Below are 22080 nucleotides of genomic sequence, written 5' to 3'. Positions count from 1 at the left end.
AGTGTAGTAGACATAGATTTAAATAAACACAGCTGTGGGAGAACAATGGCTGTTTATGGTCAGACATGAGAAATCCCATTGAAACGGCTCTCACAGGAACGCCTTTCATTTACTACTCCCCTCCTCCGCACACTCATTTTTAATAAAGACCAACATAAAAAACAGCTTTGCATCCTGACTAATGATGCTTTTCCTCTTTCTTTCTTTCTTACTCTGTTCTAATCCCTTCTTTCTTCATCTGGACTTTTTCTTTCTCTTTTCTCTTTTCTCTTTCTTTTTTCCAGTTATCTGCCTTTTCCTTCTTTTTCTCATTTTTTCATTCTCTCCATCTTTCTTTTTCTTTCTCTAATGAGTGCATTTGGACTCGGTTGAAAGTATTTGTTGGGCCTCCTTGCTTCTTGATTTGCTTTCCTTTCCTGTCTTAATGTGTGTGTGTGTGTGTGTACTTTTGTATCTTTTGTATCTTTTGTATTGGCATCTTTGTCAGAGTCAGGTATGAATCAGGACCATAGCATTAAACTTGAATGCATCAGTGTGTGACTAGCTAATGGCAGCATGCTGTTTCTACAGCCATTACACACACACACACACACACACACACACACACACGTTCCACCATGACAAACAGCCGTTTTCTCTTTGACACGCTCCCATTCTCCTTCAGTCATCCTCCTCTCTCTCCTCCCTTCATCATTGGTGTCATTACTGTGCCCCTACCCCCTATTATAACCATTAGGCTATGCTTATTTGGCCCAGGACCCCCCTTTGAGGATCAGGTTCCATAGTAACCTGGCCCATCTCCATGGTAACCCAGCCCATCTCTGGAGGAATGCAGCATTTCCCGCTCTTTTGTCAGGCCACGTTTTGACTGGTGCTGCAGTGCCAGATTGAGTTGCACTGTTTTTCAAAAGCTTTGTGTGTGTGCGTGCGTGCGTGCATGCGTGCATGTGTGTTAAACTAATTGAGTTGGCTGTCAAAGCAGGGTCTGCGTGGAGTCTTGGAGCAACACTGTAGGGAGGAGCACAGCTTTAGAATGGCATTGGGTTACTCTGTAGTTGCCCTGCCTCCAGATTATACTTATATTTCAGAGGAAGTGCGCGTGTGCGTGCGCATGTGTGTGTTTATTTGTGAGTCTATCACTCCCCAAGGGTGTATGTTCACAGGTGGCTGGGTTGGCACAGCCATGGGCATTTCCAAACAGACACTGACACAGCCTTTCCTATAAAAGTCAAAATAGAAGGGAACAGAGGACACTGGCTTCTTCAGTCTGGTCTGTTGTCTGCATCTGTTCACTTCACAAAGGACTGTGTGTTTATAGTGTGTGTGTGTGTGTGTGTGTAGAGCTTGTAGAGAGAAACTAAACCAGTGGGAATAGCTTGATAAACAAACATCCTTATTATTTTGAATATATATGGCTACCTCTAATAGAGTCAAGGCATGCTGAAACTTTATTCCCCTCCACTGGAAACTGGATTAATACAGCATCACTGTGATTCATCACAGTGAAACAGTAAAACAGTGCAGTTTAAGCCCTTTTCAGATGTGGACTGTAACACTGCCGGCCTCATTTATCTGTATAAGTAATGACTTTTGTCCAATTCAACCACAGTTCTCTGTTATATACACCAAATGCTCCAATAATTACTTCATTTAAATATGACATTAGCATTGTGGATAGAGCTGAACTGCTCAAACTGTATTTGGCCCCTGGTGCCTGAGAGTGGGGAGCGATGTGAGGGGAGTGCTCTCAGCCTCCTCACAGTCTGCAGCAGTGATGGACTTTACAACTTATTGTGCAGTTGAATGACTGGTATTAATTTTAATGATCATCATGAGTGTGAGGACTGCTCCCCTCTGCCTATTATAAACAATCTGACAGCACCCAAGAAAAGTTAAGTGAGGAGATGTTAGTCTGTGACTTATGGTTGAACATGTGTTGTTTGTAAAGAGTTTTGCTGGATGGTCATTTTGAAACCAGCTGGTTGAAAGCTAGAAATGAAAAATTAAAGCTCTAGAAATGAAAGATTCCTTTTGTGGCTTAGGTGGCTATGAATATATATCTCTGGTTCCCCATCTCTCCCTTCATTTCCTGTTTCCTGTTTTTTTGTCATCTGTCTAAGAAAGGCCCAAAACGTACCCAGAAAAAATTAATTTTTCTGAGGTGTTTTTTTTTTTTTTTTAACTTTTGCATTGCAACACAATAGGAAAAAATGAATGAAATTTTTTTAGATTAATGAATGAACATTGGCTCATTCACATTATTTCTTGGTTTATTATAGTGATTTTATCTGATTCTCAGATATGAGATTTTTTTTATTTTTTCATAATTAAATAAGATTCATTACAGTTTTCCTAAAGAAGGCCAAAACACATATTACAGCTGTAAAACCTTGTTCTCCTTGACATTAATGTCAGAGCATTAAATTCACACATGAGCTGTGTGTGTTTGCAGCAGGGAAACTTCCAACAACCTTCCAACATGAAAAACTGATCACATGAAGGCAAACAAGAGTTTCAACATAAACCAAAGATTTCAAAGACAAAATCATCATCACAATCTTAAGATAACATTAGATAAGCCAATATTCATGAGTAGCAGAGTCTTTTTAAATTATTCTTGATGTAGACAAGAGATTTTTTACAGTGGGAACTTTAAATGCAGCTTCTTTAAGTTTGCAATAATCATGTGAACTGATTATCGCATGTAAATCATCAAGTGTGTCCTCCTCCTACGTCGTCAGCTAACATGAAGATTCGTGTGGTTTCAGATTCAGAAGTCAGCGAGCTCCGTCAGAAGACTCTGTCCGTCCTGATGGCATCAGACCTGGTGGTCTCTCACTCTTCTCCCACCACCCTTGGGCCTGGCAGCACCCAGTACCTGCTCAGCCTGGCACGGGTGGCCCTCAGCGCCAGCGTGGAGATCCCTGCGCTGTGGAGGGGCCCTCAGCTGACGACACAGCTCTTGGGGTCTCTGCTGCAGTGCCCGCAGTACGAGGTGAGGGAGCTGGCACTGGAGAGGGTCCTGACGGCGCTGCAGGAGGAGGAGGAGGAGGAGGAAACGAAGAGAAGACCTCAGTGGCTGGACGAGACCACCCTGTCTAACCTGACCAGCCTGGCTTTTCACGAGACACACCCCCAGTGTCTGGCCAAGGTGGGACCACACACACAAAAACATTATGGGACGTGCATTTGTTTGTTGTGTGTTTGTTTGAGAGCCTGTATACGTGTCTGCTTGTTTTATAGGTGCAAGTGTTTTTGCATTATCCTGTTTATCCATGTGAGCGCGCCTGTGACAGGCCATAATGTCAGAGTCCTGTCATCACATGAGGAGGAACACTTAAAAAAAAAATAGGTTTTTCCTATTCATCACATTCTCACTCAACCACAGGGACATTTGCTGTAAATTGGTGAAATGTCCAAATCCATCTCGCGGAGGCTTGCGTGAGAGGCTAATCGGCTGCAGGGGACACGCCAAGCACACTGGCAGTGAGCTGACTCTCTCACTTCCACACACTCATGAGAGGTTTGGTAGGCTTCCACTCTAACGAGTTTTGGAGGGGAAAACGCAGCCTGTTTCCTGTTTTAGGACAGAAGGTCGTATTTCAATGTGTTCATAAAGCTCGGAGAGGCAGCCAGCAGACCTGCTCTGTCCTGCTCTGTTACTCCTGTCGTTAACACTCCTCCAGAGCCGAGTGCAGTCACTGCTGCTGGGAGTGTGTGTGTGTGTGTGTGTGTGTGTGTGTGTGTGTGTGTGTGTGTGTGTGTGTGTGTGTGTGTGTGTGTGTGTGTGTGTGTGTGTGTGTGTGTGTGTGTGTGTGTGTGTGTGTTTCTGTGCTGCTGCAGACTTTTTCTTTTTTTTGGACCTGTTTTGTGCCAGGCACTGCTTTACAGGCCAGCCGTTAATGTTTAAAGTGTCGGCCCCGTTAAGTGGAGCCTCCCCTTCGCCAAGGACACGCCAGCCCAACAGGCCAGTTGCCATAGCTCACCCTGGGTTTCTACTGAAGCATTCTGGGAGAGGAGCAGGAGCAGCAGTAGGCCAAGGACATATTGTTGGTCTGCTGCTCTGCCTGTGATGCTACCTCCAGAAGTCTGAAGAAAACTGACCTGTCATCTTCAGTTATTATTCAGATATATATCAGATGACTCACGCAGGACACTGACGGAGATGGTTGCCTGAAATTACACACTGTTTTTTTTTTAAGTGACATATTAAACACCCTACATGGCTGTTTATGGAATGTGCATTTTGTTTGTTGTGTGTTTGTTTGAGAGCCTGTATATGTGTCTGGTTGTTTTGTAGGTTCAAGTCTGTGTTTATATTTATTTTGACAGATATACAATGATCTTACCAGTCTCACAAGATGTTTGGTATTAAATGGTGACAGTCTGTGGCAGTCGCTGCTGCTACACCTGTCAAGCTTTTTCCCTTCGCAGCAGTTTACAGTGCTGTGGTGACAGCGACAGGTTTACCACTCGAAATTCAGAGTAATTTGATGAAGATAAGATAAGCCAGAACTTTATCAGTCCCACAGTGTGGGAATTTGCAGTGTTACAGCAGCAAAGTGGGCAGTACAAAAGAAAACTGCAAAATGTCAGAGATAATAATAGTAAAATAGATATGATGAAATATATCAAAAATAGCAGCAGATCAGGAACAATAGATTCTTGATTTTCATACACAGGTGGACAAAAGCAAGATTCTTATTTCTTTCTGATGGCTGTAGATTTTGCTGTCTGAAATGACAACTGACAATTTTTTTCAGCTATAGCTTGCTAATTATTTAAGTTAATGTTATTTAAGTTAATGTTAGCTCCATGACTTAGTGGAAAACACTGTATCTGACTCACCTTTTCATGTTTCCATCTGACTCTTTTTGAAACTTAAAAGATGCACTTAGTGGCTACATACATGTGATAAAATTGACCGCCAGCCAAGCCTTAAGACAACATATGTGGGTGTTGAGGCAGAGCCATGATATCAAAGCTGGATGAATGTAAAGTCTGTCTAGACAAATTAAAACATTTATTTCTGTTCGTTCAAAGTTTTGTTTTCTCCTCACTAAAAGAAACAGAGACAGTCATCACTTGGTGTTGTGAGTCAGCTCTTATGTTGTCTGCCATGATTCAATTCACAAGCATCATTTTATGCCAAAAGAGAATAAAAAAGGAGGCTAGCAGAGGAGTGTGTCTGATGATCTTTTGAAGCAATTTTTACTGAGTCTATGGAGCAATGGCTTGTGAAATTTCATCTGGCAGCCTTTGTGTTTGGTCAGAATCTCTCCCATGGCTTGACATGGGCAGATACCAGTGAAAAGTAAAAAAGCAGCAGCTAGGTAGAGTGAAACCTGTGTATTTGTTAACGTTATATGTGTCTGTTCATGCAGGGTGGATGTCACTGTTTATTTGCATGTTATAGCTATGAAAGTCCGTACGCGTCTACGCCTGACTTGGCTTGTTTTCCTGTGTCTGTGCATATTTGAGTATGAGGGCAGTCGAGTGTGTTGCAGCACAGGAGCTCATTAAAGCAGCTTTTAAAAGTCAGAAGCAGCAGAGATGGTCAGACCAGCTGCACTGGAGCTAACAGTCAAATACCTGACAGACAGAAACAAAAATGCAAATGAATGACACCGAACAGAGCCAGTGGACTGCAGATACTGCACACTACTGAAAACATTTCCAACAGTGTGAAACACTGACAATGTTATCACTGTGTTTACACTATGTACTATTGTCAGAAATCCTACCTACAGGCTAACTGTCTGCAGCTGATGTATTTGCTTAAAGCTGCATTCATGGATTTTATTGGGGGCAACTGAAAACACAACACTGACATGATATCACAATATTAAGTCGTTATGTATGTTTTAGTAAACAGTGGTCTATTTACACATCCAGCAGACACAGAACAACAACAGCATTCATTTATTGAAGTCCAGCACACTGCTGCGGCTGAAAAGGAGCTTGTTGACAGTGGAGTTTACCGCCACAAAAACCAAAACAAAGAGCTGAAAGAGCACGGCAGAGTTGGTGGGTTTATGACTACAGGAAGCCCTTTTTATATTACACATAGTTTTATGATCCATTGCTAATATAAAAGCAATGATGAGTGCAGCTTCAAAATTCTCTAGTTTAATATGACTTTTTAAAAAAACATATTAGTTTAAGTCCAATGTTCTGCTTTTTCTTTAACCTGATAATGATTAATTCTTGATTGACTGAAGTATCAGACCATTCAGAGGAAGTCAGAACAACAAACACATTAGCTAAGCGGCTCTACCTGGCTACCTTGTCTTTTTACTGCTCACATACACAAATATACAGTTACATGCACACAGATGTTTACACACAGACACTGCACACACCCGCTCGCCCTGGTCTCCTCCCACACAGAGCCTGTAAAGCAAGCTTTATATTTTACAGCTTGAATAACAGGTTGGAGCTTTGAAAGAAATAATAATCATCGAGATATGCAGGAGGAATGTCAACATGTGTTGGATGTGTGTTTTTAACGGGGGTCTCACATGGTGGAAAACAAGACTTTTCCTCCTCTGACTCAGTCAGCTGCCTCCCTCTCTGGAGGAGTGACCAGGCAAAGTAAACAGCATGAGAGGGATGGAGAGGACGGGGCAGCAGCGAGGGGTTATGGGTGAAGAAAATCAAGTTTAGGAGGTTAAGCTGAGTGATGCTTAGAGTAGACCATGTTACGCCTCAGTCACACACTTCTTTTTGTGTGCATGTATGTCCTCATCTGCATCCATATACATGCATATACTTGTGTGTTGTGTGTGTGTGTGTTTGTGAGAGAGAAAGCGAGGCAGCTGTGTACCCGTGGTTAGGGTGTGCGTTGGGAGGATCTGACCGGTGTGGTAAAAATACCCTCGGGGCAACTTGCCAGGCGCAATGCAGAGAGGACACCAAAGCTGTGTTGATGGATGGCCCCGAGCAACTTCCCCCACCAGTAGCCCTGAGAGAGTGTGTGTGTGTGTGTGTGTGTGTGTGTGTGTGTGTGTGTGTGTGTGTGTGTGTGTGTGAGAGAGAGAGAGAGAGAGAGATGTGAACAGGAGTGATGATATCAGTATCTTTTATCCTCTCCTCTCAGGTCCTTGAGGTGCTGTGTGTGTTGAGCTCCAGTGGTGAAGTCCAGTGGAGGGACGGTGCTAAGACGTTGTCCCAGAAGGAGGTCCTTCTGCACCTCCACACTCTGGCTCAAAACTCTGCTCACAGGTCAGGAAACACACACGTGCACACCTCATGCACAAATCTTCTTTGGCATCATCGTGGAGATATCCTCTGGGTCAAAAGATGAGATAGTTCCAGTAGACTTGAGTTTACATACAGTGCTGTATGTCGCCCAAGGTCTCTTCAGTACAGTAAATTAAGACTCATCTATGAAGTGCCACAGCTCAAGTAATCAACAAACAAATTCTTTAGGATTTTTTTGCATCAAATCACCATAAAAACTGTTCTACAGCCTTTAAAATGATGTTTTCTGGCTGAATTTGCATAGTTTAAATCATCGACTCTATTAAAAGTGATATACTTTGAAATTAATTTTGAAAAATGTGGTATTTAAGAAACTTTCAGTATAAGTAATTAATCTCTAAACAGGAAGTAGCACCTGCAGCCATGTTAGCATATCTGCGAGGCTGAACTTTGGCAAAGCTTTGAGTTAAATGCTAACGTTAGCATGGTAATGTGCTCACAATGACAGTACCAACAGGCTGATGTTTAGCATGTATAATGTTTACCAGTGGTCACCATCTTAGTTAGTTAGCATGCTAACATTCGCTATTACGTATTAAACACAAAGTGAAGTGAAAGTCTGTATCAAATGTCATCCTGTAGTGGTCGAGTCTTTCAGTGATGGACCAACATCGTCATCCACAGAGCCACGATACTAACAAGGCTAAAAAAATAACAAATGTATTCTAAATCTTTTTGTTAGTATGTTAATGCATGCGGTTGTGTTCTTGAAACTTCTAGACCAACTTCAGGTCAACACTTCAGCCCTGAGCTGAAGGATCGTGTCAGTACCTGTAACTTTAATTCATTTCAAGGTAACTGTAGGAAAAGGGGGGCAAATGTGTTACTCCAAAACGTCTGCTCCCTCCTGAAAGCCTGCTGTCAAAACAATCCCTAATCAGTCCCAGAGCAGCTTTTAGCTGTGATGGATGGCGCAGACATGAATGTACTGCAAGGCAAGATGCAACCACATACTCCTCCTCCTCCTCCTCCTCCTCCTCCTTTATTTCCCGTTTTCTCTGCTTGTGAAGGAGCCCTCACGCTGCGGGGGCAGGCTGGCTGTCAGGCTGGCTGTCAGGCCTTCATTCAGAGCCACAGTCCATGGAGGAGGGGCATACAGGTTCACTGGCTGCATCTTATCACTGCACCTGGATACCTGGAGTGTAGTGGCACCTTTCTGTATGGGTGTTTGTGTAATGGCTGATGTGCTGTCGCAGTATTTACATAACCAAACCAGGCAGAGACTGGTAGTTTTTAACAGTAAGTAAACAGAGAGATGTATGTGGATGAAAGCTGATATTCCTCCTCTCAAAGGCAGAAACATTATGCCTGCATTACATTATTCTCAAGTATCAGGGTCAAGCTATTACTTTTGTGAGAGCTTACAGGTTCATGAGTCATAGGGCCCCTCTTACCACAGACTGATTTGGCACATACTGTTCCTGTGTTTGTGTGTGCGTGTACACTGTAAGCCCTCTGACATGAATTGACAGGCACACACACCTTCCTTGACAAGCCACTGCTGTACTTTTCTCACCCCAACAAGAGAATACAGGCTTGAATAAGGATTGGATTACAAAGGCTTTTAGCCCTGTAAAGCCTTTTCCTGGCCACAATCTCTGGACCCGGGGATCCACTTTCCCTTCGGAGCGGCCTCAGGGTTATGATTAGAGCCAGGGAGCGATGAGATTGGGTTGCTGGCTGCCCTTGTCTGCCATGTGATTGAATGGCACTGGGGCTATTGTGATCCATAATGTAGTGGTGAGTACCAGCACACTTCTTTTGTGGATTGTAAGTCAATACAGTTGAGTGATGAGTGTGTGTGTAGTTGAGCGCACTGAGGTGATATGAGCACATAATGGTTTCCACAGAATGACCTGAGGAGCACGTTCGCACAATCAGACTCTTTCACTCCATTGATGTGGCAACGTAAAGGGTAATTTCACCCAAATGACAAAAAAAAACTTCTAAGCAACCCAAATTAAATTCAGTTCATCTCCAGTGTATTGGGATGAGGGGTGAAGCTGAGATCCTTGAAAATCACAACTTTGCCTGAAAGGGAAACAATGTGCAGCACCCTCTGAGAAAATACTCCCCTCATCCAGGATGAGCAATAATAAATGAGCTGCCCAGGTTTAACGTCTGGATGCTGAAGGTGTTTGATTTTGTGTTTCAGTGTGGAGCTCCACTGTGCCACCCTGACCCTGCTCTCTCAGATGGTGGTTCAGCTGGTGACCTCTGACCCTAAGGTAAAGACTGATTGACATGTTTTAAATATTTCTGACCTGGGACCGAGGAATCTGTCGTTAGCCTCGGAGCTCAAACTTAAGATACAGAAATGTACATGAAGGAAGTGTCGGTTGTTGCCACCAACCATCAGACCAATGCTGCTTCATGTTAGCTGTAGCTTAGCATCCTGCTCGCCACCCTCACGATAGTGTTTCCCAAACTGAGGAGCGAAGAGGAGGAGGGAACGTGCTTTTTTCACAGCACACATGTGCCACTAATAACACGACTAATTACACTGAATTGCAATAATTTCTGAAACCAACACATTGTCAGTGTTATTAGTTCCACCTGTGCTTTTCCTGCTGCGACAATCATCTGGACGCAAGAACACTAACAAGAACATTCAAGTTAGCGAGATTTATTCAGAAAGAAAAATGACTGGTAAGACTCATTAGTTTTTGTTAGATTAGTGGTTTAAAAACTCTGGCTATTTGGGCTAAATTAGCATCTTTATCTATACATAAACTCGTGAAAAACATGCATAAAAAGAAACATGCAGTTCATGTTCTTGACATTGTTTTTTCAACAAACCTTAATTTAGCTCTTTTTGCGACTATTATCTCTGATGAGGGGGTGTGCAGCCTCTCACTTGCTGATCCATGTGTAGATTGCATATCTGTTATCATTCCTGCTTGTAGATTTTCTATCTCAAAGATCAGTTTAACTGGTGAAATAATAAAAACCTTCAACTGCCAAACAACCATTGTAACCAGTCATATGAGGATACAAGGGAATAGTAATTAAAAACGGACTCGTGATTAATGGAGGTTTTTGTTCTACACGTGTGAAGAGTTTTGTTAGATGTGAACGAACACAGTGTAACATCAATATGATTATTTTAAATCTAGTGTCCATCTGCTACATTGTGTTATATCAACATATGTTGATGTATGTGTATGTTGCGATATTCACTTCTAGGGCACAAGTGCAATGTCTTGCTTAGTTCAGTGGGGGGCGCTGGTGTGCTCATGCTGCAACGAGGAGCAGCCGGTGGAGGTAAAGCTGATGGCCGCCAAGGTGTTGGTCAGCTGTACTGACACTGTCCTGACCAGCTCTCATCTACCACTGGGTGAGTCTCCATTATGGTAAAACTTTACAAAGCGCTTTCCTCTGGTGCCGTTAAGATACACTCTGTAATGTGAACAGAAATGGCTTCAACTTAAATGTATAAGAAAATAATAATTTTCTGAAACACAGGACTCAAGTTTGACTATTCTGACTATTCTGATGTCATGTGTGTGTCTCAGGTCTGTCCACTACAGTTTCTCTGTGGGGGAGTCTGTTCACGTTGCTGCAGGATGAAGACCATGAAGTCCGAAATTCAGCCTCTGACTTCATCTCTAATGTACCAGCACCTCTGCTCAGTAAGGCTACACACACACACACACACACACACACACACACACCTGCTCAGCTCACATACACAACCATGGTATCGCACATGTTGTATTCGTTTGCTCACTTGGGGTTTACATGCGCACCCACACAGATACAAACACATACCAACCCAGTGAAAGACACCAGTGATCATGAATTCCCATTGAAACATGCACAAACACACACTAATATGTATAAACAGATGCACAGTAACATGAAAAAACACCACAAACACACAGTGGTGTTAAAAGGGCTTGGTGACATCATTTCGTGCGAAGGGTGGTGTAAAATTCCTGGCATGAATGGGGCTAATTCTAGTTTAGCAGTTAGGATGCAAGAGTGAAAAGTGTGTGTGTGTGTGTGTGTGTGTGTGTGCAGTTCTGTGTCATTGTTTCTGGAATGTCTGAGGTCAGTTTTCTGAGGAATTATATGTTGCCCGGCCCTACTGAGTGAATTTGCTCACAAGTACCTCAGGTAGACAAACAGAGACACACACACACACACACACACACACACACACACACACACACACACACACACACAGAGGACTGACAGCTGACAGCTCTCAAGTGTCCCTGACAAACAGCCGTGGTGCAACTTCCTGTCATCAAAACACTCACTTCCTCTATTTTCCCAGCTTTTCTCCAGGCACCACCCTTGTTGTGTCTGTCACCACTGATCCTATCTCAAAACACAACACAAGATAGCAAAGCATCTCCTGGAAAGTCTCGGCAGCCCCAGAAACCATGGGGAGGGGCCGAGAGAGGGGTTATTTTTATTGTAGTTACTGTCCAAGAGACAAAAAATTCAAACTTTTCCTTTAATGGCAGAGAGTCTTGTTTCATGATCTGAAGGACCAGGAAGTGCATTTAAAATTCCTTAAGTGTTTCCACTAGTGTGTGTGTGTGTGTGTGTGTGTGTGTGTGTGTGTGTGTGTGTGTGTGTGTGTGTGTGTGTGTGTTCGTGTGTTCGTGTGTTCGTGTGTTCGTGTGTGTTCGTGTGTGTTCGTGTGTGTGTGTGTTCTATATATGTTTATGTACATAAGGCCAGTCAGGTCCAGATAAGCTGTCAGCTAGAAATCAGATAGGAGTTCAACAACATGACTAAGACGGAGAGGTTTTCTCTACAACAGGAAGAGAACACAATAGGCATAATTACAGACTGGGTGTCTTTGTGTGTGTGTGTGTGTGTGTGTGGAGAAAAGAGTGGTCTGTCCTCCTTTGTCCATCGATATTTACTGCTCATTTGCAGATTCCAGTTTTTCTGTGTGTGTGGGAGGCAGAGAGTGTGTTACTTACCGTAAACGGGCCTACATTTCCTCGTGAACACACGTCTCCGCTGTGGGAAACGAGTGAGAGTGTTTGTCTGGGTTCTTTTGTGTGACCTTTCACTCTCTAGCCAAGCCACTCAAAACCTACTCCAACCTCCAAAAACGACCATTGAAATTGCACTGAATTCCTGGTTCATTTTAACACATGTCGTACACACTGCAAGAATGTGCGCACAACACAGAGAGGAGAAATGAGGCGGTAAATTGGTGATCTCGTATCAAATGAATGAGTGACTTGGCCAGAAAAGTTGAGTTCCTCATGTAAATGAAAAACAACAGAAAAACCCAAAAGAAATCACATCCCACTGACTATAAAAAAACAAAACCTTCAATTGGAAAAATATGTCATCTTTCTACTTTTAAAGCTCAAACTCCAGTGTTGTTCTACACTTAAATACACAACAGTGAGCCTGGAGGACATTTTTGTACTTCTGGAGGTAGGGCTAAATTTAATGAAGTCATCCTGTCTACAAGAACGCACTCACTACTGTCTCTATGAGAATTTATGATATAGACTGATATAGACTGTATGAAAAGTGAAGCCAATGTTGAAGAGCCTTAATCCTGCTTCCTGTCTAATGACCATCAGGGGGCGACTCCACTGGTTGCAGAAAGAAGTCAGATTGTATTGAAGTATGTGGGAAAATGTCTCTACTTCTCACTTGATTTATTACCTCAGTAAACGTTTTCCTAATGAGTTTATGGTCTCAATCTGTAGTTGCAAGACTTCTTCAATACAACATGATCATTTTGTAAATTATGGTCCCATTTAGAGGAAAATAGACGATAAACCGGGGTTTACATTAGGGCGTGGCTACTGTCTGATTGACAGACGGTACCACACCCCCTACAACCCCCCTCATTCTCCTCAGCTCCACCTTCTCGTACAAATATGGTTTCTTCTGGTTTCAAAAACCAAGATGGCAAAGGCTAAATTACACAGTCGTGCATGTTTGAGATCTTTGGGTCTAGAGGTTTGGTGACAGTGACCAGGTCTTCAGTCCACCTCCACACTGATACATCAACGGCTGTTTGCAGCAGACAATGATGAATCATAATAGGAAAAGAACAAACTATGGCAGTGTGGCTCCATGGACAATACCACGACCCTCAGACTGAAACTCTATGGAATTCAGCCTTTGTTATGATTAGTAACACTTATGATCTAATGACACTGAAAGACCACAAACAAGAGATAACGCAAATCTATTCTTCTTCCTCCTCTTTTACGTCAAAGGAAGTGTAGAGCATTTTGGAAAATTTCCATTTTCCATCTGAGTTAGAGAAGAGGATCAAGTTGTTGTTGGGTGCTTTTTAAACTTTAGAGAGAGTCAGGGTGTTGATGATTTTGTTTTTCCATATAGTTGAACTTGGAAGTGTTTTCAGGAGCTTGAGTGTGTGTCAAGTGGTTAAGGTATGGCAGACACCTGGTGTTTGGTTCCAGTTATGATACCTCTGGCTCGGTGACCTGTGTAATATCTGTGGTCAGCAGAGTTACCCCCTGGTATCAGAGTGCCAAGGAAACAGAGATGAAGTTAGTGCAGTACGCTGTTCCACACCACAGCTATATGGAGCAACGCTGTGCTGCTGGGAAAAACAACATCTGTGTGTGTGTGTGCGTGCGTGTGCGTGCACGTGTGTGTGTGTGCAGGTCACTGTGAGTGTGCGTGTGTTTGTTTGTGTGTATCTTTCCCATTCCCTTCAAGCCAGCCAGTCAGTCTGCTGGGAGGGGTGTGTGTGTGTGTGTGTGTGTGTGTGCGTGTTTTATGACCTGCCGTTGCGGAGTCAAGTATCTGAGGTGTGAGCAGCTTCAGATGGAGGTGACGACTCCTGGCCCTTTGATATGGAGGACAGTCAGAGATCTGAGAACAGAGATGGGTTCTGCAACACACACACACACACACACACACACACTGTGACACAAACAATCAAAAAAAGGAAAAAATGCAAAACAATCTGCCCCTTTTTAAAAAGAAAATAATATAGATCTAAAATGTCATTTAGATGTTTAAACTCAGTGTTTTGGTGCTGACAGTTTTCTTGCTGGACAGCAGAGATGTTGACATGTTCACTGTGTAGTATGTGTAGTTTATCTCTTAACTATTAAAAGGAATTTAACCTTTTAGCTTTTTTCCACAGTCATCCAGGTTTCGTCCAGTGTTATAAATCTTCTCATCTAATTCTCAGCAACACAGTGAATAAGCATACTCCCTAAAAAGGTTGAATTAGTCCTTCAGAAAATGTCGTTGAGAGCTCTACAATCAGTTTGGAGCATTCAGTATAGTGTGTTTTTTTTCAGGCATTATTCTGCGTCACCGGTAAAAACAATAAATAACAGATTATCTTTCATCATTAAATAAGAATAGGACTCATCTTGCTGTTAATAAAGTGTGTAAAAGCTTTGCAAATGTCTTTTTTCACTTAAAATAATCAAATTTTCCTTTCAATCAATCAGATGTGTTCTGATATTTTAGACCAGTTCTAAGAGATAAACCTGTGAAATGCACGTGGGAGAGAAATTTGTGCAGATTCACATCAGGTTAGTGAAGCTTCTTCTTCCCAAAGCTGTGAACCACAGTGGAGCCATTGTCTGGACAGGAAGAGCAAATCTAATTTAACCCCGTCCCACCCCCCACCCCCAACACCCCCCACCAGCATCAAACTACCACCACCCAAATACCTCCAGTCTAATTGGGTCTGAAATCAAACTCCACTCACCCTCAGTGGACCTCCAGCACAGTGACAGGAACAGAGGGATCACATTATATATAGAGCACAGAGGGATTTGGATCGGACCACAGTGTATAAGAAAGCAGTGATTAGAAATCTGACCGGGAAGACAAAAGGCAAGAGAAGCACAACTACACAGTGATGTTCAGATGTACAGATATTAAATGTCTGGTATGAGGTTGTTCACGTTGGTTTTCTGACAGAGTTAGATTTTTTCCACCCATGTGTCTGTGTGTTAAATATGAAGCTACAGACAGCAGTTGGCTAGCTTAGCTTAGCACAAGAGTGTAACCCAGGGGGAAACAGCTAGCCTGGCTCTGTTCAAAGGTAGCATAACATCTACCAGCACCTTTAAAACTCACTAATAACTCTGACATATCTTCTTTGTTTACTGAAGAGTAAAAAGATGTAATCAAAGTCATAATGAACCCAAATTGTATTTACACTTCTTTGTCAAGCTGTCAAGCTTGATTCATTCAGCCCTTCCCTCGCAGGACGCACAGAGCTGCTGTGTATGTGTTCCCTTGACTACGCTCTCTGGCCAATCCCAGTGTATAATACACTCACGATGAAGAGAAGCTAATTCTGTAGGAAATGCTGCACCACTATAATAGCAATCAGCCACGGTGGAAGTGTGTCTGGGAATGGGAGCACTGTGATTCAATTATTGCATTTTAGGCCCAAAACACTCCTAAGATTAATTAAGAGACAAAGCACAACCCTTTTAAACCCTGCGTCTGGCACAGCGACTGTTTCCACCTTTAAATTAGCAGAGGTGGATATGGACATACCATAAATGCACTCACACTTTAGACCATGCACTTTGAACTATTGAAATAGAAACAAAGTGTTAACTATCTGAAGATTTGCTGGTAGGTGTATTTAAATACTAGCCAGGCTAGCTATTTCTCCTCGTTTCCAGTCTTTGTGCTAAGCTAAGCTAACAGGCTTCTAGCGTTAACATCACATTTACCATACAGATGAGAGAGAAGTATCGATTTTCTCATCTAACTCTGCACCTGAGAGCACAATAACCAAAATGTTGAACTATCTCTTTGAATGATGCCAACTTTCTATGAATGAATAAATAGTGAATTGTCTGTTTCACCCACCGGTCTCTGCTGATGTGCCCATATTTTCCAGGCCGTTCTCAGTGAACCATTATCAGCCCGCCCGCCTGGACTAACCTACTTTTCTTACTGTAAAGCCAACAAACGCCTGAGCAGAATGTGCCATTCATGTGTCCTTTCGCCCTGTTCATTCATTTACAGTGGATAACGCAGATGAATGGACGTGAACAACCTGACAGAGCTGAAGGACATTCATTAAACAGACCTCGTCCTATTTTAGCACAATACTCACTCATCCATTAAAGCTGGGTTTGTTAGGTTATGTCAGATGAATGAGACTTTGTGAAACTGTCACATGTCACAGAAGAAAGTACAAAGTATACAGAAACTGGAGGCTCTTAAAGCTGCTGGAGAGTTACTCAACATTTGATTTCAGCCCTTTTACTTTTGGAATAAATAAGCTGTTATTTCACTCTCCGGTGAAAACACAGAAAACACAACTGGTGCTTTTCCTGCTTTCACCATCTTTGTGTGGGGAATGAGAGTTTAATGATTTGGTGGTTGGTGTGAAATGAAGTCAAATGTCTGCAGTAATGACTAGTGTCTGCCGGCAGCGTGTACAGGAAGTGTGTGTACACTATATTCATTTGCTTCTTTAGAGTGATGTCTTGTGAAGATTAAATAGGAATGAAGAGTATCTCGGTGCAGCTATTTCACAATCTAACTGTGTCAGACTGAGGCGGCCTCATTGTACATCCTCTGTTATTGTGAAACAGGTGTAATCAGACCCAGATCTGATAGTAGTTTTAGGTCATTTGTATGTTCAGTCTAAGCCTCATTTAGAACCAGTAAAGTTTACTTCATCAGGACAGCTCAGAAAACATAGAAATATCAGGGAAGTGTAACAGATACATTTCATTCATTTTCTTGTTACATAAATGAAATGGTAATTAAACATGGCTGAATAAGCCTGAGTCACTTTTACCTCACAATATTAATTACAATATTATCAGGTCAGACCCAAACACAGCACAAGTCTGAAAAAACTGCTGTCTGGTTAATGTGAAGGCGGCTGCTCAAAGTAAAACATTCACAGAAAGAAAGAAATGTATGCAAATGTTTTTCCCTCCTTGTGACTTGGGGCATTATTAGATCCCATTAGTTTCAGCTACTTCACTGTCTAATAAATGATGAGATGGTCAATAATTAACAATTCATTGGAAAAAAAAACCCCAAACTTAAAATTCATCAGTGTTGTCCTCTGTTCCTCAGCAGTGCTGTCGGCCCCCCCCCCCCCCCAACACAGCTGCCAAACATTGGCATTATGCAAGCATGTTATCCCTCTGTAAAAGTCCTGTCATTTGCACATTGGAAACTGACATCTGCATGACAAAAGGAGATTACTTTTAAAAAGGCTCCCCACCCGTTTTACACATGAAGTTGAGTCCTGAGGAAGTCCAGCCTGGGATCAGTTGGAGCGTTCAAAAGTGTAAATATACAACCCCGATGATGTCTGGGCTGTGGAAATGAAGAAATTCACACCACCAGAGCTCAAACAACATCATCAATTATTCTTCGAATCATCTTTCATGTGCGTCTCGTAGGGACTGAAGTGACTGCAGGTGATGGTGGTTTTTTTCATGGTAGAGACAGACAGGAGCCTGTGTCGACCCCCTGTTGAGGAAGCCATTGATTTGTATGTGATTCTTTGGCTGAACCAGCCACACACTGGGCTCTGTGACAGATGCTGCTACAGTGAGATCACACTACATGTACCAGCATATTCTCAGACCATTATTTTTATGTTAATGCTCACTATTCACTTAGTTTTTTCGTACTGGTATTTTCATGTTAATGTTTCCTTGTGTTGTTGTTGTTGTTATTGTTGTGGTTGCCACAGTTGTTGCTCTCAGCCTCTGGAGGAAGTCAGGGCTGTAAAGTGTTTGTTTCTCTTTCACACCTCTCTCTATATTTCACACCTGTGCTTCCTGGTGTCTCAGCTCCACTGTGGCGTCTGTAGCACACTTTGTGTGTGCCAAGTGTGAGAAACGGAGAGTGTGTTTCTTTGGGCTTGAGCGGAGGTTAATGCTGTGGGTGTTTTCCTATTGCTAGGTATTACTCTTGTCTTTGTCAGCCGTCAGTTATTTTGCAACAACAAGTCTTGTTTTCAGACTGGCAACAAGGCAGGTTTCAGCTTAATAAAATGAATTTTCAGAAACCTTAGTGCTCAGCTGCTAACCCCCTCATCTGATCTCAGACTCAACCCTGGACCTACAGATCTTTGTGGCCCCTGTTTGACAGACAGTCTTTGTCCAGGCTGTGTGGAATAAAGACCCAGCTGTGGGACAGGGCAGGTGTAGCTGAGGGACCCGTACGGTGGTCCGGTGGCAGTTTATCTCTGCCTGGGTGTAGTCCGTTAAGGTGGGGGGCCGGTAGTTGGGGGGTGGCTTCTAACCCAAATCCTGTAGATGTGGGTGGCTGAGCAGAGGAATGCACTCCCACTACAGTGAACATGATGACACCAGTGAGTGGAAGAGTGGAGGGTGGGAAGTTCTTGGGACTTCACTGTCCTGACAGTCCATAAGACCCCACCCCCACCGACCCACCCACCCATCCCAACAGACAGATAAGACTAAAGTATTACAAAGAAAAAAATATATAAATAAGAGACTTGAGATCGACTCATAGCTATACAGTGTTCTACATTTACACTGTGCAGTGACGGAAATGTAACAGGTGTGTATGTATGGAGCACAAACCCTGGAAGGTCAGATTAATCTGATATAGAACGGATGTGAGTCCCTGTACAGAGAGATGGCAGCGGGCAGGAATGACTTCCTGCAGCCATCTTTGTCACAGCAGAAGAAGCTGAAGTCTGTTACTGAAGGTGCTCAGCTGTAGGTTGTGGAGGGGGTGGGAGATGGCTTCCTCTTCCCCACAGCCAGCTCCATGGGCTCCAGAGAAGCCCCCCGCGCAGAGCCAGCCTCCCTGATCACTTTGCTCAGGTTGTTGGCTGGCTCTGGTGCTGCTGCCCCCAGCAGACTGCAGCAGGAACACACTGCTGACCGGTAAAAGATCTGCAACATCTTGCTGCACACATCAAAGGACCTATAGATTATTTTCCCCCCTCCTCCTCCTCCTCCTCTGCTCAATGGGACATCAGACACCCCCCCCCCAGCTGCAGAGGCTCAGTGAGGATTTACTGAACAGTGACGTCAGCCTCTTCACTCTCTCTTAATTCAGCTCAGTGACTTTAATGACATGACTGTTGATCAGACACAATGCGGCTGCTGCAGTAGGTCAAATGAACGTTCAAAAACCAGCGAAAACATGCACAATTCAGCAGAACGTATATGATCACAGATACCTGTAGAAATGCCAAAGGTCCAAAACTGTAAACATTTTTTTATGTAATCATCATGTTTGCATTAGTAAACATGAACACACTCCATCCTCCTGTGTGCACTAAAACCTAATGTGAAGGAACAGACAACTGAACTGCAGTAGATAAACCATACGATACAGATTGAGATAAACAGGAAGGACATGAATTGGCACTATAAAAAGATCAGATTACTTTAGTTATTGTGAGACTTTTCTCTTTGTGTGAGCATTGGATTAGTTTCACATGTTCCAAATAAAGCCTTCATTCATTCATTCATTTTAACCTCTGCCATGTTAGCATTAGCATTTAGCTGAAATCACCGATGTGTCTATAAATTCAGCATCAAAGACTGTTCCTTTTTTGCAGTAAAATCCTGCTATGAATTGAAATGTAGTGGTGGGCTGGGACACAGCCCCAGTCTGTAACTAGTTGATTTGGCTGTTTGGGTTTTGTGTCACCTCAGAGGAAGCAGGGTTACAGTTTAGAAATCCTCTTTGGGAATTGGGCAGCTTTCATGGCACCAAGTATGATTCCTAAAGAAAGGTGATAATGTGCCTGGTGAGGGGCTCGTTATGGTTCCAGCATATTTACATTTAAAAACTCAGTTGCCACCGTCTCTAACGAGGCAACCGAAGGCAGAAAAAAACTCCTCAGAAGCTCAGAATGGTACAACTGTTATACTGTTTCCACAAGTGGCACAAGGTTAAGTTTTTCCCTCACACTCCTGCCCTGCCCTGCTCAAATGAGTGGCATTGGATGCCAAGTGCACAACACACACACACACACAGCCTCACCCCATCTTACTCAAACCCATGCATTCACCAACTGGCGCTGATATCATCATTTACAAAGACAAGATTGTGCAACATAAACTCATGCAGTTTTTCATCACAAACAATACCTACACAGGACAACACTCATACCACCACACACACTCACACACACACACACACACACACACACACACACTCACTCACACACACACACTCACTCACACTCCAGTAACACTGTGAAAGACAATCCCCTTGAGAAACAGAGTATTTTGCGCCAAAAGCTCGAGGAGGGAAATCGTGTTAAGCGACGTGTGAAACCTCCGTAGAAAAGTAGATAAACTGAATGCAGCTAAAATTTCCTACTACGAGGGGGGGTGGGGATCTGTAAAGCCTTGACATCAGAGGCAGGGCCGTCCCAGAGAGAGGCGGCTTCTTGGTAAAGAAAGGAATTTGTCACTCAAGCTCCTAAACTCTTAAATCTCCTCTAATGCAGCACAATCAACAGCCTCTAATGTTCACAGAGCCAGTTTCCCTCCGCGCTCAGACTTCAGGCTCTGCTCTGATTTTACGCCTCCTCTCTGAAGAGGAAAAACAATCTGGGTTCCCAACACTGTGTGTGTGTGTTGTACTGTATGTGTGCTGATGGGGGTCTATATACCTCCCCCCTCCCTCCCTCCTCTCTTCCCATAGTGGTAGTGTTTTGGCTAGTGGCTCTCAAAGCCTTTTGAAGTTTCTGGTGTTATCTGGGTGTCAGCTGTGGTGAGGATAGTCAAGGTGGGAGAACAACACTCTCACACACACAGACACACACAACCTCTGTGTCAGATAGACAACTGGAGACGGTAAATGAAGTCGAACATTATGTTTTCCCTCCGTTTGAAGTGTGTGTCGTTGCACTCACACATCCTACAACACCAATAGGCCCATAACCGGCCTGTGTGTGTGTGTAGGAGCAGTAAGCAGAGGACGTCAAATAGCAAAAAACTGCATTTATTCTTTATATGGGTGATTAGTGGAAGTCATATGAATATTACATGTAGCCATCATTCATTCATTAACACGTAAACAGGAAGTCAAGCTCAACATTTGCTCTTACTGTGTGTGCACGCGGACGTTGGTGCATATTTTTGAATCCACTCATACACACCCTGATGGTGGTTGGTTATATGAGTTATAGTTCTGTTTCCCAGAAGGCCGCCCGTGCCCAGAGAAGACACACATGCGCACACATTCACACTAAGTTTGGAACATAATGTCAGCTCTACATCATTCAAACGTCGCTACCCCACAAACACCAGCAGTTACAGACCCACAGGAAACGAGGTTTTTGAGAGAAATCAGTTGAAGGCTGTTTTCAGTGATCGGATTTCTCCCTGAATTTGTGAACCAGACCTAATGTGTGTATTTCATATCTGATAGTGCTGCAGTCTCCTGTTTTTGGATTTGCAGCGGAATGACATGCACACACATGCACACACATTTTTTCCTTGGAGGGCAAATCCGTCTGAATTTTACAAATAGTGCACTGTTCAGCTGTGGAAACTGACTTTTTTAGAATTATTTATTTCACTTTGAGTTTTAGTCAGACTTTGAATTTAATTATTTTGGATACTGGGACACACCACTACGAGTAATGGTTTTTCCTCTCATGCCACCGCATCACACGATACTCTGCGGGGTGGGACTATGTCACTCACATGCACTGTTGTAGGAACACATGTAGAAACCTGTGAACATGGCTGAGAAATCAGTTTTCTCCTGCAGAAATCAAGCTGTGTCAACCACCTTCTTTCAATCCCTTATCCTGGTTGAAGAAACCAGGTTTATCCTCTATGTGACTGGTTTTTAAGAACTCCACCAGACAGCCGACAAAAACCTGATGAC

General features: G+C 43.1%; 1 protein-coding gene across 2 annotated transcripts in view; it reads left to right on the top strand.

The window, feature by feature from the left end:
* thada (THADA armadillo repeat containing) overlaps window positions 1–22080 on the top strand; it is a 93009-nt gene that overhangs the window by 67334 nt on the left and 3595 nt on the right. The window contains exons 32-36 of one of the 2 annotated variants that reach the window (XM_071481245.1): window positions 2769–3151; window positions 7100–7224; window positions 9419–9491; window positions 10450–10600; window positions 10779–10895. In XM_071481245.1, coding sequence (XP_071337346.1) covers window positions 2769–3151; window positions 7100–7224; window positions 9419–9491; window positions 10450–10600; window positions 10779–10895 — 849 coding nt within the window. Of the gene's footprint in view, window positions 1–2768; window positions 3152–3243; window positions 3827–7099; window positions 7225–9418; window positions 9492–10449; window positions 10601–10778; window positions 10896–22080 lie in introns of those variants that run through there. The other variant, XM_071481246.1, reaches the window with a different exon arrangement.

The sequence above is a fragment of the Trachinotus anak genome, unplaced genomic scaffold, assembly GCF_046630095.1.
Source record: "Trachinotus anak isolate AG129_WGS33_773 ecotype Australia unplaced genomic scaffold, CSIRO_AGI_Tana_v1 ptg000007l, whole genome shotgun sequence".
NCBI lineage: Eukaryota > Metazoa > Chordata > Actinopteri > Carangiformes > Carangidae > Trachinotus > Trachinotus anak.
The sequence above is the reverse complement of the archived record's forward strand: the minus strand, read 5'-3'. Positions and strand labels throughout refer to the sequence as shown.